We start from the raw sequence: 18,711 nt of genomic DNA, 5'->3' as shown, positions 1-18,711 counted from the left end.
TAGTGCTTCCACCTGTGAATCATATTTAACCATTAATATTTTGTTTGGGTTTTGTGAGCTTGAAGTGGTTGAATATGGTTTGTATTGTACCTATTTTGAGCACCCAAGAAAACATGCTGTTTGACATTATCAGTCAATGGATAAGATGTACAATTCGTCACACCAGCACAGAAATTCATGCACAGCATTTCTCAATTGTGTAGTGGGTAGAATTACATTTTTGAATTAATGGTAGCTATTATTGGAAGATACAATTTGAATAGCCAGTGCATGTAGCAGCGTGAGATGTCTTGTTTAACTTGACAAAATACATGGCCTTTTCCATGTAATTTGAAATGGACCCGGCACATTTTAAATTTTGAAAGTGGTGACCTGTGGCTGTTGATCACAATAGCCCTTATTTCACAGAATAGTTTTGATGCACTCAAACTTGTAACATGAGAAAATAGCTAAGGCTGTACTTTCTACTTCTGATAAAACCGTCTTGCAGCGCATGAATTTTGCAAATCCCCACCTGTATATCGACCAGTGGAAGTGGGCTTATGGTAAAAACGAGTAGAGACCTGTTTCTGAACACACGCAACTTCAGATGCTTGAAATCTGAAACAAAGGTAAAGTGTGTTGGAGAAACATAACAAGTCTGATGTGTCCCTTCATCGGAACAGACTGGACTTAAAACGTTAGCTCTGTTTTTCTCTTGACAGTTGCTGCCAGACCTGCTGTGGTTTTCTAGCACGCTCCATTTTTATATTAGAGAACATATTAGTTGAATCTGAACAAGGATGTCTCAGATGTATGGCATGGAAACTGACCTTTTGGTCCAACCTGTCCATAATGACCAGATATTCTAAACTAACCTAGTCCCATTTGGTCTCAGACTCCTCCAAACCCTTCCTATTCATATACCCCTCCAGATGCCTTTCAAATATTGTAACTGCACCAGTCTCTACCACTTCCTCTGGCAGTTCATTCCATATATGCGCCACCCTCTGTGTGAAAAGGTTGCCCCTTACGTCCCTTTTAAATCATTCCCCCTCATCTTAAAAACCTATGTCCTCGTATTGGACTCCTCCACCCTTGGGAAAAGACCTTATCTATTTACCCTATCCATGCCCCTCATGATGATTTTATATACCCATCTAAAGTCATCCCTCAGCCTCTGATACTCCAGGAGACAAAGCTGCAGCCTCTCCCTAGAGCTCAAATCCTCCAACCCTAGCAACATCCTTGTAAATTTTTTTTCTGAACCCTTTCAAGTTTCACAACATCCTTCCTATAGCAGGGAGATCAAAGTTGAACACAATATTCCAAAAGCAGCCCAACCATTATCCTGTACAGCCACAATACAATATCCCAACTCTTATACTCAATGTACTGACCAATAAAGGCATGCATACCAAATGCAGCTGCCATAATCCTATCTACCTGCGACTCCACTTTCAAGGAACTATAAACCTGCACTCCAAGGTCTCTTTGTTCAGCAACACTCCCCAGGACCTTACCGTTGAGTGTATAAATCCTGTCCTGATTTGCCATTCCAAAATGCAGCACCTCTCATTTATCGAAATTAAACTCCTTTCTATCATTCCTTGGCCCACTAGCCCATCTGATCAAGATTCTGTTGTACTCTGAGATAATCTTCCTCACTGTCCACTACACCTCCAATTTTGACTTCATCTGCAAACTTACTAACCATACCTCCAATATTCACATCCAGATCATTTATATAAATGACCAAAAGTAGAGGACCCAGCAGTGATCCTTGTGGCACACCGCTGGCCACAGGCCTCCAGTCTGAAAAGCAGCCCTCCATCACCACCCTCTGTCTTCCACCTTTGAGCTAGTTCTGCATCCAAATGGCTAGTTCTCCCTGTAGACCATATGATCTAACCTTGCTAACCAGTCTATCATGAGTACTCTTGTCAGAACATCTTGCTGAAGTCCATATAGATCATGTCCACTCTGTGCCCTCCTCAATCCTCTGTTACCTCTTCAAAAAGCTCAAGTTTGTGAAACATGATTTCCCACGCACAAAGCCATGTTGACATTTGAGAATAGGGAGCAAGTTTACGGATTAGATTAGATTACTTAGTGTGGAAACAGGCCCTTCGGCCCAACGAGTCCACACCGACCCGCCGAAGCACAACCCACCAGACCCATTCCCCTACATTTACCTCCTCACCTAACACTACGGGCAATTTAACATGGCCAATTCACTTAACCTGCCATTTTTTGGACTGAGGGAGGAAACTGGAGCACCCAGAGGAAACCTATGCAGACACGGGAGAATGTGCAAACTGCACACAGTCAGTTGCCTGAGGTGGGAATTGAACCCGGGTCTCTCGCTGTGAGGCAGCAAGTAAATTTGAGTGGAGTGTATTAAGGTGTATAAGAAAGTCCTAAAAAGTGAATACAGATTCACACAAGTATAATGTATGTATTTGAAGTAAGCAAGGAGTCAATTTAAGGCTCAAAATGTCTTAGGTTAGATATGATTCTGCAATTGGACAACAATTGCTGAGCGATCCTGAGTTTGCCAATTGCTACAGTAACAAATAATTTAAATAATCAGTTGCATTTGTAATGTTTGCCTAAGCTTAGAAATGGCATACATTGATGTGTAAGTACCTTACAAAAAGGATATATTCATGCCTTTGGGTCTTCTAGGTTCATTTGAGTCTAATCCTAAACAACTCTCTGCTTTCTCCATGGCAAGAACTTTCTCATTCAGCATCAACTTGCCAGTCAATCAGCTCCTTTCCTCTTGCAATATGAATTTAATCATTTGTAATTTGGATTTGTATATTTGTTCTGATGAGTGCAAGATGAAAAGACTTTGGTCACGTGTCTCTTTGGCAAGATTGTTTACAAAGTATTTCTTTAGCTCAAGGTCTTATGTTGTGCACATCAATAGGTCTGCAGTTGTTTAAAGGAACATTACATCATTTGTCAAGAAGTGTGTTAAAGCATTTTTTCACAGCTACATTATTATGAAAGAATGATTGCACTGAAACAGGTTTTCCTTCTGTTTCGATAATAGTTCCGCCCTAGTGCAACTCCATACATGGGTCCCCCCCAGCAGTATTCAGTCCAGCCACCACCTGGTCCATTCTATTCAGGACCAGGTCCTGGTGACTTCACTACTTATGGTAAGTGTTAAGTCTTTTATAGTGCTTGTTTTTATCTTTCGATGAATGTTTTGGTTTCATTTATGGCTCAATCAGTTGACTGCTTTTAAATGTGTTTGCATTTTTATGTATCCCTGTTATTGATTAAACCTTTCTAATGTGATGTGGACTAAGCTGAATAAAGAATGATAAATGTACCTCAAAAATGCTTGCTTTGAAACTGCATTCCAAACTTTGTGTTGAAAAAATGAAAGATCAAGATTGATTATCGTCCTTTGTAAGATTCAAATAGACTTACCTTCCTTCCTTGATGTAGATTGTAGATTTTACCCTTCCAAAATTAGGTTTTTATTTCTCCAGCTGCTTAGGTATTACTTTTGAGGTTGCATTTATTGCCATTAAATTGAGTTATTTCTGCACATAGCCATTCCAAGAAGGATTTAAATGCTTAAAACTGAATTCACTTGTCTCGTAACCCTGGTACAACAATGGACCAGTTAGATATTTACAGTGTCAGCAACTTTTATGGATTTCATTTCATGTTGCCAGCCCACAAAATACTAGACATGTTGAATTTTGTTTCAGGATTTGCTAAAGTAAAGAGCCTGTACTGTTAGGTTCTTTTTTCCTGAGATTCTTACACACTTTATGTAACTGCAAAACAACAACTTCTGTGAGCAAGCAAAATCTATTAAGCACAATACAATGCATGTTTTAGAGAAACCCTGAACACTGAAAGCGTATCGAGGGAAGCTTTCTGAACAAAGGAAACAGTCCTTCCTTTACATCACAGTTAGTAATGCCACAAGACAACCCCCAGTCACTCCCTCATGGTCACATGCCACTCAAGACGCAATGCAATAATCAAATCACTTCCAGAAGCAGTGTAATGCAGTCATCCCTTAATGGCTAGATCTGGTGTGAAATGCATTTTTTTAACTACAGAGGTAGTCAAATTCTAACTGTAATGTTCTTATTGATTTCTGGATAGGGAATGAAAATGTAAATAGGCTTTTGAATGGCAAGGAAATGGCTCTGAATAAAAGGAGATGATAATGTAAATTTTTTACAATCTATTTGCAAGTCATGATTCGGAGATGCGGTGTTGGACTGGGGTGTACAAAGTTAAAAATCACACAACACCAGGTTATAGTCCAACAGGTTTAATTGGAAGCACACTAGCTTTCGGAGCGACACTCCTTCATTAGGTGATGGTGGAGGGCTCGATCATAACACAGAATTTATAGCAAAAATTTGCAGTGTGATCTGCAAGTCAGAGGCATCCCACCCTCACCTCAGGACATCCAATTTCTTGCAGGTCAGCAAAGCAAGTTAACATAGAAAAATACAACATAGAAAAATACAGCGCAGTACAGGCCCTTTGGCCCTCAATGTTGTGCCGATCCAAGCCCACCTAACCTACACTAGCCCACTATCCTCCATATGCCTATCCAATGCCCGTTTAAATGCCCATAAAGAGGGAGAGTCCACCACTGCTACTGGCAGGGCATTCCATGAACTCACGACTCGCTGAGTAAAGAATCTACCCCTAACATCTGTCCTATACCTACCACCCCTTAATTTAAAGCTATGCCCCCTCGTAATAGCTGACTCCATACGTGGAAAAAGGTTCTCATGGTCAACCCTATCTAAACCCCTAATCATCTTGTACACCTCTATCAAGTCACCCCTAAACCTTCTTTTCTCCAATGAAAACAGCCCCAAGTGCCTCAGCCTTTCCTCATACGATCTTCCTACCATACCAGGCAACATCCTGGTAAACCTCCTCTGCACCCGTTCCAGTGCCTCCACATCCTTCCTAAAGTATGGCGACCAAAACTGCACACAATACTCCAGATGCGGCCACACCAGAGTCTTATACAACTGCAATGTGACCGCAGGACTCCGGAACTCAATTCCTCTACCATTAAAAGCCAGTACGCCATATGCCTTCTTCACAGCACTATTTACCTGGGTGGCAACTTTGAGATCTGTGTAAATGGTCACCAAGATCCCTCTGCTCATCCACACTACCAAGTATCCGACCATTAGCCCAGTACGCTGCCATCTTGTTACTCTTACCAAAGTGAATCACTTCACACTTACCTACATTGAACTCCATTTGCCACCTTTCTGCCCAGCTCTGCAGCTTATCTAAATCCCGCTGTAACCTGCCACATCCTTCCTCACTGTCAACAACTCCCCCGACTTTCTTATCATCCGCCAAACTTGCTCACCCAACCTTCTAGCCCCTCCTCCAGATCATTTATAAAAATGACACAGCAATGGTCCCAAAACAGATCCTTGCGGAACACCGCTAGTAACTGCACTCCAAGATGAACCTTTACCATCAACTACTACCCTCTGTCTTCTTCCAGCCAGCCAATTCCTAATCCAAACCTCCAACTCACCCTCAATGCCATACCTCTGTATTTTTTGCAGTAGCCTACCATGGGGAACCTTATCAAACGCCTTACTAAAATCCAAATACACCACATCTACTGCTTTACCCTCGTCCACCTCCTTAGTCACTTTCTCAAATAATTCAATAAGGTTTGTGAGGCACGACCTGCCCTTCACAAAACCATGCTGACTATCCTGGATCACATTATTCCTATCCAGATGTTCATCAATCCTATCCCTTACAATTCTCTCTAAGACTTTGCCCACAATAGAAGTGAGACTCACCGGCCTATAGTTACTAGGGTTATCCCTACTCCCCTTCTTGAACAAGGGAACCACATTTGCTATCCTCCAGTCTTCTGGCACTATTCCTGTAGACAACGAGGACATAAAAATCAAGGCCAACGGCTCTGCAATCTCCTCCCTTGCTTCCCAGAGAATCCTAGGATAAATGCCATCAGGCCCAGGGGACTTATCTATTTTCACCCTTTCCAGAATTTCCAACACCTCTTCCCTACGTACCTCAAAGCCATCCATTCTAATTAATTGTGACTCAATATCCACATTGGCAACAATGTCCTGTTCCTGAGTGAATACTGACGAAAAGTATTCATTCAGTGTCTCCCCAATCTCTTCAGCTTCCACACACAACTTCCCACTACTATCCTTGACTGGACCTATTCCTACCCTAGTCATTCTTTTATTCCTGACATACCTATAGAAAGCCTTAGGGTTTTCCCTAGTCCTACCAACTAAGGATGTTTCATGTCCCCTCCTTGCTGCTCTTAGCTCTCTCTTCAGATCCTTCCTGGCTACCTTATAACTCTCAATCACCCCAATTGAACCTTCACACCTCATCTTTACATAGGCCGCCCTCTTCCCTTTAACAAGGGATTCCAATTCCTTATTAAACCACGGCTCCCTCACACGACCCTTTCCTCCCTGCCTGACAGGTACATACTTATCAAGGACACTCAATAGTTGCTCCTTGAACAAGCTCCACATATCAATTGCGCCCTTCCCTTGAAGCCTACATTTCCAAGCCACGAATCCTAAGTCGTGCCTCACCGCATCATAATTTTCCTGCCCCCAGCTATAACTCTTGCCCTGCAGTGCACACTTATCCCTCTCCATCACTAGAGTAAAAGTCACCGAATTGTGGTCACTGTCCCCAAAGTGCTCACCTACCTCCAATTCTAACATCTGGCCTGGTTCGTTACCCAGAACCAAATCCAGTATGGCCTCACCTCTTGTGGGTTTGTCTACATATTGTGGCAGGAAACCCTCCTGCACACATTGGACAAGCACCAACTCATCTAACAAACCCGAACTATAGCTTTCCCAGTCAATATCTGGAAAGTTAAAGTCCCCCATAACAACCACCCTATTACTTTCACTCTTCTCCTGAATCATCCTCGCAATCCTTTCTTCTATGTCTCCAGGACTATTAGGAGGCCTGTAGAAAACTCCTAACAGGGTGACCTCACCTTTCCTATTCCTAACCTCAGCCCAAACTACCTCAGATTGCGAGTCTTCATCCATCGTCCTTTCCACCGCTGTAATACTATCTTTGACAAGCAATGCCACACCTCCCCCTCTTTTACCCCCACCTCTGACCCTACTAAAACATTTACACCCTGGAACCTGCAATAGCCAATCCTGTCCCTGTTCTACCCATGTCTCCGTAATAGCCACAACATCAAAATCCCAGGTACCAACCCACGCTGCAAGTTCATCTACCTTATTTCATATACTTCTTGCATTGAAGTATACACACTTCAAGCCACTCTCCTGTTTACAGGCACCCTCCTTTGAGATTGATGCCATGTTCCTAACCTCCCTACACTCCAGGTCCTGCACCCTAAAGCTACAGTCTAGGTTCCCATGCCCCTGCAGAGTTCGTTTAGACCCCCCCCCCCCAAAGAGCACTAGCAAACCTCCCCCCAAGGATACTGCTGCCCCTCAGGTTCAGGTGTCGAACATCCTGTTTATAGAGGTCCCACCTTCCACAGAAAGAACCCCAGTTATCCAGATACCGGAATCCCTCCCTCCTGCACCATCCCTGTAGCCACGCATTTAACTGTTCTCTCTCCCTATTCCTTGACTCTCTATCATGTGACACAGGTAACAAACCAGAGACAACAACCCTGTTTGTTCTAACTCTGAACTTCCAACCTAGCTCCCTGAAAGCCTGCCTAACATCCTCAGCCCTCTTCCTACCTATGTTGTTGGTGCCAATGTGGACCACGACTTCGGGCTGCTCCCCCTCCCCCTTAAGGACCCGGAAAACACGATCAGAGACGTCACGTACCCTTGCACCTGGGAGGCAAAATACCAAACGTGAGTCTCTCTCGCCCCCACAAAACCACCTATCTGTGCCCCGAACTATCGAATCCCCAATAACTATTGCTCTGCTCTTCTCCACCCTTCCCTTCTGAGCAACGGGGACAGGCTCCGTGCCAGAGGCCTGAAACCCATTGCTTACCCCTGGTAAGTCCCCCCACCCCCACAAGTATCCAAAACAGTATTCTTGTTCTTGAGGGGAACGACTGCAGGGGGTCCCTGCACTGGCTGCTTCCTCCCAGACCCCCTCACTGTCACCCATCTGTCTGCAACTACTCTTTAATACCACAGTAGCAGGAACTGACTGATACCACAGTAGTGAATTACTGTTGTCTAAGTGTCTGTTAATAATGACACTGGCGAGAAGAACAAGAGGATTGCACAAACAGTAAACTAATGCATCATAAAACTATATTCTCTCAAGTACTATTTTTTCCTCTGTTTTAGTAGGAGCATCTACCTTCCAGATAACATTTTATAGTCAGCATTATTTTGAGGACTAAAATGTATGTGCAATTTACACTACCTTGCAGACTTTCACAAGTAGTGTTCCCACACTTAATGACACCTAATCAAAACCTACTGTAAAGATATCATTTGGACACAAGATTTGTAATTGTACACTCCACAGGCAACTGAAAATAATTCATTCAGTTACTGCAGAATGTTTTAGCGGCTACACACTTTTATTTGTCATTATTCAGTAAGCATGATAAAACATCTATATTGTTGTTAAATATTCTAATTACACAAAGATGCAAAGTGATATACAACAAGACCAAATTACTTCGACTGCATTTGCTGCTTGAGTTACATGGCCTGCTGTTTGATTATTTCATTTTCAGTAAACTACGGAATTTGGTATGGTTCTCCAACAGTGAGCATAATGGAGAGTAATGGATACTTGTGAGTGATAGTGAGGCAATCAAATCATCATAGCAAATGTTCTCCTTCACGTAAATGCAGTCTTGAATCATTTCAAGGTGTTTAGATTTTCTCCTAATACTCAATATTATGAACTTTGCTGGCTTATTTTATTCAGAGTTGGGTGTTTTTGCAAGCATCAGCTGCTGTGCTTACACCTCTGCCCAGTGCAACCATTGTGTAATATCCACACTGTAAGTTTGCTTGTGACCTAATCATTGCAAAGCTATTGAGATGATTACTTGGAATAAGATCAAATACATCCATCCCGGATAATTAATTCCCTTGTGACTTTGACAGTAATAATATCAGAGCAGTTCAAGAGACAGGCAAAAGCTTTGACCTGTTTGGACGCTGAAGTGCAGAATCAAATTAGTATTCACATACACACTTTCTAAAGAAATAAATGTTTATGTATTATGCATAATTCACCAGAACCACAATAACTAGTCCAAATTTTTGTTGATTTATAAATATCCTCATATTTGTAAACTGAAATGTGCAGGCTATACCTTTTTGGCTTTTGTTCAATTGTAAACCATAGCCAGTTGGTTTTCTCTCTGTTTCAAAGTTGAAATGAATAATCTGAAACTGAACATTTGGATCCATAGTCACATGTTCAGTAATATATGGATTGAATGTTATTCCAAGATCTGGTAATCCTTAAACTAATAGCAGGTCCTGACCATTTTTAAAGTCTCTAGTGGCAAATTGATTCACCTTGTGTTGTAATACAGGAGGGTGAAAAGAAAATGTTATTAATAAAACTTGTTTAATATTTGGAGCAGAGTAATAGATGTAAAAATAGTTTTAATTAAACTTGGTTTCTGCCTACCCAGTCATGCTCTTCTTCCACATTCCTCATTTAATGGGGGTTATCTATATTTTGCTAAACTATTTTTTGAATTTAGAACTAATTTAGGTAATCTCCCATTTTTGGAAATGGCAGACAACCTCCAAAGGTTGAAATATATTTTTGAAGGTAGGGTTTTTGGGGTTCCGTTAAACATTTTGAATATAAATAAAGATTGATAAAACCTCTGTTGTGTAAAAGTGACACAGCTGTGCTGAGTATTGAGAAATCTAGTTCGCAGCTCAAGAAAGTTGTAGATTCCTTCCCATTGTGTCATCATTTCTGTGCAGCTTCCAAAGGTTGCACGAGTTTATTTGTGCATTTCTGCTAATCTCGGTCCAAGGTAGTATGATAAGAATGGTGTATTGTAAAACGGGCAAAATTTGTGAAATTAAAGGCTCCAATAGCATTAGCCATGATCACAAGAGAAGTTCACATACAAGTCAGACTGGTGGCTTCGTTGAGAAAAAAAAATCATTTTATTGTTCTGAAAGCTGCTTTGCAATTTATCTCTCTCTCTCTTCTCCCCCTTCTAACCCCACTGGCTCCTGCCTTCTTGGCCCAGTTTCACTGTATCTGAAACTGCAGGTAGATAGGTGAATCCTAGATGGGGGCGCATGCCATTATGAAGCCTCAATGAGACAACAGCAAGGAGATAATTATTTTGAATTTTAAGGACTTACCTGAAATATAAACAATGATTATTTTAAAATAAAATGTTACATTACAAAACAATTCACCCAATAGTTGCTGGAATCATCACTGCCACTCTTGCCACATTTCCAAGGCCAGGTGCTGAAATGTGATCTTTCTTTGCTTAGCCTTGGCTAAGCAATGCGCAACAGGGAGTATTGGGATCCGAGGCTAAACAAATTTATGTTCTGTTTCATGCCTAGCCTCAGAAACAAGGCGCAGAGGGTGGCCCCAGTCAGGAGTTCAGCCACTGTGTGGTGAGTTTTAAAAAAACAGTCACTGTTTTTGTATATTTATTTCTGATAGGCATGTATATTTTGAGCAAACTTTTGAGGAAAAGGTTTGTAGGGATTCATCCCTTTTTATTGATATTCAAGTCATTTTTCAATTCTCTGCATCAAAACCTATAATTGCAGGTGAAAGTAATAAACATATGACCTGCTTCTAGCACTCTGCCTCTAGGAATTGAGAGAGAATAGGCCCAACAAACTTTGGGTATAAGCTTGGCATATGCACACTGGTTAAGAGAATTTGAAATTTGGTGACTTGTGGAGGTGAAAGTGTGTTTTAACTTTTGACTTATGACATATTAGGATTCTTCACTGCAAGTTTTTGTAACTCGACGATAACTTGCATCTGAAGAGTTTGGATTGTTGTATTGATGCACACATTTTCACATAATTTATAGCGCCTTTCCAAACTCTCTTTTTTCCTCATGTGCATTACTGTTCTTTAATATTGGTATTAGTTCACTTTCTCTCAAGTGGAGTCTTGTGCCAGAAAATGCAATGAAGTGCACTGTGGAAGTTATTTTATGTAGTTTAATGCATTCAGTTTTTAATTTCTTTAAGCACTGAACTTCTGGTAAGAGAGTTTACTGAAGAATGTTTATGTAGCTTTATTTTCAGGGCTAATGGAAGTGTCACAGGATTTTGAGGTATCTAAAGGCAGAGATCTGAAGTATTTTCTGTTAACCTGCTCATCTTGGTGCTTCAATTCATTACACAATAATTTGCTGTAGATATCTTGTGCATACCCGAGTGTGTCTCCTTTTCCATTCCTCCTTTCTGTTACCTTCCTCTTTCAGCTTTCTTTTGTTCTCACTTCAGTTTGACATTTAATTGTTTTTTGTATAGTTCAATCCTTCCTATTTTAGTCTGACTCAGGGGCATTAGGTTCAAATTGAATTGAAGTTGAATTTTGGGTTGTAAATCTCTGGTGCAATAGAGAGTGGTACTGAATCAGAGGGCTGAATTTTAAATTCTGATAGGATGCCTTTGTACAGCTGACTGATCCTTTCAGTTTTATTTTACTTAGCTTTTAGTGATTTGACACAACAAAGGGACTTAATCAGCCCCATCAAAACCATGGAGTTACATATAGCTAGATTGGATAAAGACATCATGGTCATGTCTCTGGTTGTAAATTTCCTTGCTGAGCTGGTAGGTTTATTCTCAGACATTTCGTAACCAGGCTAGGTAACATCAACAGGGAGCCTCCATTGAAATGCTGGTGTTATGTCCCGCTTTCTATTTGTTTCTTGGTCTGTTAAGGTGGGTGATATCTCACATGTTTTTCTCAGATGTTGGTAAATGGGGTCCAAATTGATGTATTTATTGATGGCGTTCCGGCTTGATTGCCAAGCCTCTAGGAATTCCTTGTGTGTCACAGTTTAGCTCCTAGGATGGATGTATTGTCCCAGTCGAAGTGGTGTCCTCCTCCGTCTGTGTGTAAAAATACTAGTGATAGCTGATTACATCTTTTGGTGGCTAGTCAGTGCTTGTATATCCTGGTGGCTAGTTTCCTGCCTGTCAGCCTGATGTAGTGTTTGTTGCAGTCCTTGCAGGGTATTTTGTATCTGACATTCATGTTGTTGGTTGTTGTTACAGAGTTCTTTAGATTCATCAGTAGTTCTGTGTTGGTAGGTTTGTGGACTACCATGATGCAAAGGGGTTGGAGTAGTCTAGTAGTCATCTCCGAGATGTCTGATATATGGTAGTGTGCCCAGAGTCTCTGGGCATGTTGTGTCTTCGTGTTTGGATTTGTTGTTTAAGAATTGGCAAACTGTTATCAGGTAGCCATTGTTCTCGAATACGCTGTATAGGTATTTCCCTTCTGCTTGTACTTATGGGGTTCTGCATTGTGCTGTGGCCTGTTTGAATAATTTCCTGACACAGCTCCGTTTGTGGGTTTTGGGATGATTGTTCCTGTAGTTGAATATCTGGTCTGTGTGTGTTGCTTTACTGTAGACGCTGATCTGCAGTTCTCCATTGATTGTTCGTTCCACTGTGATGTCTAGGAAGGGGAGCCTGTTATTGTTCCCTTTCTCTTTGGTGAAATTTAGGCCAATAAGGATGTTGTTAATGATATTGTAGGTTTCCTCTAATTTGTTCACTTCTGTGATGACAAAAGTGTCATCCACGTGGCAAACCCAAAGCTTGGATTGGATCGTGGGGAGGGCTGTTCATTCTAGTCTCTGCATCACTGCTTCTGCTAAGAATTCTGATATTGGTGATCCCATGGGTGTCCCGTCGATTTGTTTGTAGGTCTTGTCATTGAAGGTAAAGTGGGTAGTGAGGCACAGGTCTACTAGCTTGAGGGTGGTGTCCTTGCTGATGGAGTTGATGTTGTCTGGTGTTTGTGTCCTTGGTTCATCTAGTAGTGAGGTCAGTCTTTCTTTGGTCAGGCTGATGTCAATGGATGTGAATAGGGCTGTTAGGTCGAAGGACACCATGACGTTGTCCTCTTTTATTTTGATGTCTTTGAGGTTTAGGAATTAGTGGATGGAGTGGCATGAGTCTTTTACTAGGTATTTCAGTTTACGGTGAAGTTCCTTTGCTAGTCTACATGTCAGTGTGCTGGGAAGTGAGACGACTACTTTTATTTATTTCTCTAAAGGTCATAAGTGAACAGTCTGGATTTGCATGTTGTCCAATACTGTCACGGTCACTTAAACTGTCACAAGCTTTATTAAAAAAAAATTTCCAAAGATCTCCAGATAACTTGTACTGTTACCCAATTATTATATACTATTCTGTGTAATGAATTCAAAGTTTCATTCAAAAGACGTTAGCTTCGAGTAAGCAGCACTCCCTCAATGCTAAAATGTGAGCTGAAGCTCTTGAAATGGAGTATAAACCAACAGCATTAAGAACCGCAGGTGGCAGTGCTGTCAACTAAACCAGGCCAGAATGTGCTTTTACTTTTAGGTGTACAATGCAGATGTATGAGAACTGTCTTGGCATCTGTGTTGGCACTGAATAGATTTTGCTTGGCGTGTAAATGTCAGCTTTCATGATGGGAAAAGCAAATCAGTCATGGTACAATAGTGGCTCTGGAATGTAATAGGTTGAAGTTGCAGATTTGAGATGCTGTATTCCTTGATATTTGATTAAAATTAGATTTTTTTGTGTTGTGTGAAATTAAAATGATTGCAGCACTGGCTGTACAACACCTTGATGCTTAGAGGTCTAGATAAAATATTTTGATTGAATGCATACAAAGTTAAAAGTTTGAATGGACTGAATTAGTTACGGTATACAGTTCAGGCACCAAACCCTTTTAGCTTCTCAAGATTGCTAAGTGAAAAAGATAGGTAGGGAGTATTTGCACTGTTTACCACAAGGGCAAGTTGGAAGATGCTTTTTCTTCCAGCCCCTCCCCTTCTCTGTCGACCTGTCTCCCCTTTCCTTTCCCCTCCACTCCAACCTCACTCTCCCTGTCACCTCTCCCTTCTATCTCACGGTCTCTCTCTCACGTTGTCTCCCCTCCCAGCTCACTCTCCTGCTCCCCTCTGCCTTGCTTTGCCTACACCCCTGCGATTCCCCCCTCTCTCTTTCCCATGGCACCCCACCTCGCTCTCCGCCCATATTCATGGAGGGACTGTCCTATGAGGAAAGTTTTTAAGCCAGCCTGTTCTCACCATATTTTAAAAGAATGAGCAGTATCCTTATTGAAACATAAGATTCTTTGGGTGACTTGGTAGGTTAGACCATAAGACCATAAGACATAGGAGTGGACGTAAGGCCATTCGGCCCATCGAGTCCACTCCGCCATTCGATCATGGCTGCTGGGCACTTCAACTCCACTTACCTGCATTCTCCCCGTAGCCCTTAATTCCCAGAGACAACAAGAATCTATCAATCTCTGCCTCGAAGACATTTAGCGTCCCGGCCTCCACTGCACTCTGCGGCAATGAATTCCACAGGCCCACCACTCTCTGGTTGAAGAAATGTCTCCGCATTTCTGTTCTGAAATGACCCCCTCTAATTCTAAGGCTGTGTCCACGAGTCCTAGTCTCCTCACCTAACGGAAACAATTTCCTAGCATCCTATGTCCCCTTGTTGGTGGTACATGTAGCACCAGAGGTCATAATCTCAGAATAAGGGGTCAGCCTCTTAAAACTAAACTCTTAAAATGAGGAGGAATTTCTTTTCTCAGTCATAGTGAATTTGTGTGATTCTTTACTGCATAGGGTTGTAGAGATTGGACTGATATGTACATTCAAAACTGTAGTAAGATTTTTACTCAGTAAGGGAATCAAGGGTTACCGGGAAAAAATAGGAAAGTGGAGTTAAGGATGAGCAGATTAGCCATGATCTCATTGACTGGTACAGCAGACTCTACGGGTTGAATGGCGAGCTTCTACTTCATCTTATGGTCAGGACTAAATGCATCTTGCAGTTACTTTCTAGAAAAGATACTGATTTTCAGAATTTCTATTGAGTCATTGCTGAAGTCCTGTAGCTGATGCCAGTTATAAAGTTTCCTGCTGAGAATTAACACTAAAACAGTTTTCTTTCCTGAAGGTGAGCAGAAGTTGCAGATGTCTTGGGTAGTTGTTTGTGAACATTACCTTGATATATCAGTTACATTTCTCTTTAAATGTAAAGTGGCTGTTCCTGTGAGCAAAGTGTGAACTAATTTGAAATCTGTAATTGCAATAGAGTTCCCCAACTCTCCCTCACCAAAATGTTTACCTTTCATCTTGGTGCTGATGAATTGTAGATAGAGGTATAATTTTGTTAACACTGGCAACTCTGTTGTACCAAACATGTGTAGCTGTTCTACAGTGAGACTGGTTGGTGCGATTTTGCGGGATAATTTTTTTTCTCTGCTACCCCACTGTACCTTTGTTACTACAACTTTGGGGCAAAAAGGCCAAATGCCCTGATCCGCCCTCATTGCAATTGGCTCACTTAGCCAAGACTCAAATAAAAATTTGGTGTATTTGACTGTAAGCCACATGATGTTTTATGTTTATTTGCTGAACCTTTTTGGATAAAACAAAAAACACTTTTGAATATTATTGAACTGTGAAAGCAGAACAAAGGTTGTACATTGTTGGCTTTGTGCAATGAGTGGAGCAGGTCAAAAGTACTATGGTAGTGGATGCTATTTAAAACTGTGTTTCTAGCACAGCACCTTGGATTGGTTTTTATCAGAGAATTTATTGCTGTGCTTTAGCTGGTCATGTCAGGAAAGTTCAAGTCAGATTTGCAAAGTAGCTGATATGGCTAGGTGCCAGGGTTTAAAAAATCCTCTAAGTTGCATCATTGTTTGAAGGTGATCAGTTCTGTGCAAACACATATAAAAACTTTGTGTCTATGTGCAATTCTTATTGATACATCAATCACTGGTTCAGTTTCCTACAAATTGCAGAGAAGGCAGTTCTTGGTTTCATGTTCCCATGCATTCTTCTGAATTTGGAAATATAACACTCCGGTATATTGGTGGTTAGGACATGCACCTTAAGAAATAAACAAGCTTTGGTAAGTAGTGAACTATCATGGAAGATCAGTGATGCCTTTAATAGTGAGGACTTTGACTTGGAAAGCAGACTGTTGGGAACCTGCTGATTGGGAGAGGAGATTTTTCCATTTCCATTAGATCAGAGGAATATAGAAACATCAGGATTTTCAGATCTCCTTTATTTATAATTTTGGGGCATGCTGCACATCAACTCTAGCAAGACTACTGGGTAACTGATCTCTCCTAGTTTAAGAGGGGCTATTGATGAGGGAAGATGACACTTGAATGAAGAGAGAGGAAATTACAAGTGTGAGAAGTGAGTAAATACATTATAAGTGCTTCACTGAGAGGGAAAACAATGAGTTGCAGCTGTCATGGTGATTGGTCTTAAATACTTGCATTGTAATGCCATTGTGTGGGTTTTTTTGGGGGTTGGGGGAATATGATTGAGTGACAATTAAAGAATGTTTTACTTCATTTATGGTGAATCCAGCAAGTAGAAAATAAATGTTTAGAAGAATGATTGACACAGATATGGATTTCTTAATTACCTATGATCCTTGATATCAACTTTCTTTCCCCTAAACCTGTTCTGCTGTTGAGGCAAGCTTCTCCTGTGTTTTTTGTTCTGCCTTCCTGGATGTTTTGCCCCATTTTGTATTGTTGCCCTGACTGACCCGGAGATGTGAATGCTTTGTTCGCACTTCTGGCTCTTTGTCCCAAAAATGAGTTTTTTTTAAAAGCCTTGGGTTATGTTATATGAATTGCATTCAAGGCCTTTTTGAATTCTCCTGCTATCCAAGATTGATTTCTGTGATGGACTGCACAAAATAATGTGACAAAAGAATGTATATTCCAGGATAGGGTGGCACGATGGCACAGTGATTATCACTGCTGCTTCTCAGTGCCAGGGATCCAGGTTCAATTCCAGCCTTGGGGAACTGTCTGTGTGGTGTTTGCAGATTCTTCTCGTGTCCGCGTGTTTCCCCCTCTGGATACTCTGGTTTGCTTCCATAGACCAAAACTGTGCAGGCTAGGTGGATTAGCTATTGGGAATGCAGGGTGATAGGGTAGGGGGCTAAGTCTGGGTGTATTACTTTTCAGAGGATTGGTGCTTACTCGATGGGCTGAATGGCCTCTTCGCATTGTAGAGATTTGATGATTCATTCCTGAGTGGGTTATTCATTCATTATTTTTATAAATTATTTTTGAAAATGCATATAAGTTTGGACAGTGGCATTTGAACTGTGAACTTTTGAGACCCTGTGAAGGGAGAGCAGGGCTGATCCAAAGACTGCGAGAACAGTCCTGCCTACCTGCTCCTACTACCGGTTTAGCGATAATCAATGCTGTCAGCAACCAGCTAGCCCAAACTCTCTCAATCCTACAAGCGGGGTCCACGGTTTTAATTAACAAAGACTTTTGCAACAGTACAACTTTTAATCTACACTGGCAAGACATAGACCAAACTAAATTAGCTTTGCGTTCATCAGTTCAGATTTTATTGCTGTAGTTTTACCTGCATTGTGTCCCTAACTATGAAACCACTCCAGATTTAGTGCTTATGCAACTGACATATATGCTTCACTGACCCAACCAGAAGGTTTTAATTTTGTATTGGAAGAAAAGATGTAACAATTGTAATCCATGAAAAAGTATATCAAAGAAAGAATGGAAGTAGTACTATAGGGCACTAGATACAGCCAACTTTTCATTCTGTGACTGGGATAGTTTCTATTCCTATGTAAATACTAAGCCCTGGGTCCTGATTACAATACATGGCATTCTGTTTTTGCGCCTTTTATTTGCATTGTCAGTGGGCATCTAACATTAGTATGTTTGATTTTGTTGTCATCTTGATGTGAACTGACTTCTGAGCCTTGCATCTAGAGGACGTTGCTAAAAATTGAATTGCTAGTGACAGCTTATAATTCAAAATACACCTTATTTTGTCCCTAAAGCATGGGGTGGATAAAGAGTGGAGCTGGAAAAAGTGCAGCTGATAACAAGTTCCGATCTTGAACGTTGACTCCCCATCTCCTCTGATGCTGCTTGACCTGCGCCTTTTCCATCTCTACTCTTGGTGTCCACTCTGATGTGTGGTTCTCACTATCTCTAAGTCACTGTAAAGCAGGTGAAATTTAGAAAATCCAAGTTTCCTCCATCAAGGAACAAAACAATGAATTCTAATGTGCCTTTTCTTTTACCAGCACCATCCTATTACAGTCAACCTGTGTATTCGCCGTCTGCACCTTTGATAGTGCCTACACAACCGCCACCACCTCCAACAAAGAGGGAAAAGAAAACGGTATGACAAATCTGTGTGCTGCTTCCGTTTGGTTTGCGATAGATTGCCTAAATTTGTGTAGATGAGTGGAATTGAGCTTTAATTTGTAATATGCCAGTGGGAGCAATCTTGACACATTTTTAGGGAAATTGTTTACTATTTAGTTGTGTGCCTACTGTTCTATGTGAAGACTTTAATAGTTCCATTGATCTAGGCTGTACTTATCAATTTGAAAGCATTTAGTTACTCTGTTGTCTCAAACTCTCATTTTGTCCAAGAAATAAGTCTGTTCTTTATAGAGTAGGAAAAGTGCTATCATGGCTGTGTGA

At 41.2% G+C, this 18,711-nt stretch overlaps 1 protein-coding gene across 23 annotated transcripts in view; it reads left to right on the top strand.

The window, feature by feature from the left end:
* LOC140487166 (eukaryotic translation initiation factor 4 gamma 3-like) overlaps positions 1-18,711 on the top strand; it is a 354,817-nt gene that overhangs the window by 207,656 nt on the left and 128,450 nt on the right. For 22 of the 23 annotated variants that reach the window (XM_072586763.1, XM_072586783.1, XM_072586762.1 and 19 more), the window contains 3 exons: positions 3,041-3,149; positions 10,548-10,601; positions 18,306-18,403. In XM_072586763.1, the coding sequence (XP_072442864.1) occupies positions 3,041-3,149; positions 10,548-10,601; positions 18,306-18,403 (261 nt within the window). The remainder of the gene's footprint in view (positions 1-3,040; positions 3,150-10,547; positions 10,602-18,305; positions 18,404-18,711) is intronic. The other variant, XM_072586769.1, reaches the window with a different exon arrangement.

This window comes from Chiloscyllium punctatum, chromosome 16, assembly GCF_047496795.1.
Source record: "Chiloscyllium punctatum isolate Juve2018m chromosome 16, sChiPun1.3, whole genome shotgun sequence".
In the NCBI taxonomy this organism is placed as follows: domain Eukaryota; kingdom Metazoa; phylum Chordata; class Chondrichthyes; order Orectolobiformes; family Hemiscylliidae; genus Chiloscyllium; species Chiloscyllium punctatum.
Note: the sequence above shows the minus strand (reverse complement) of the source record. Positions and strands in the feature narration are given on the sequence as shown.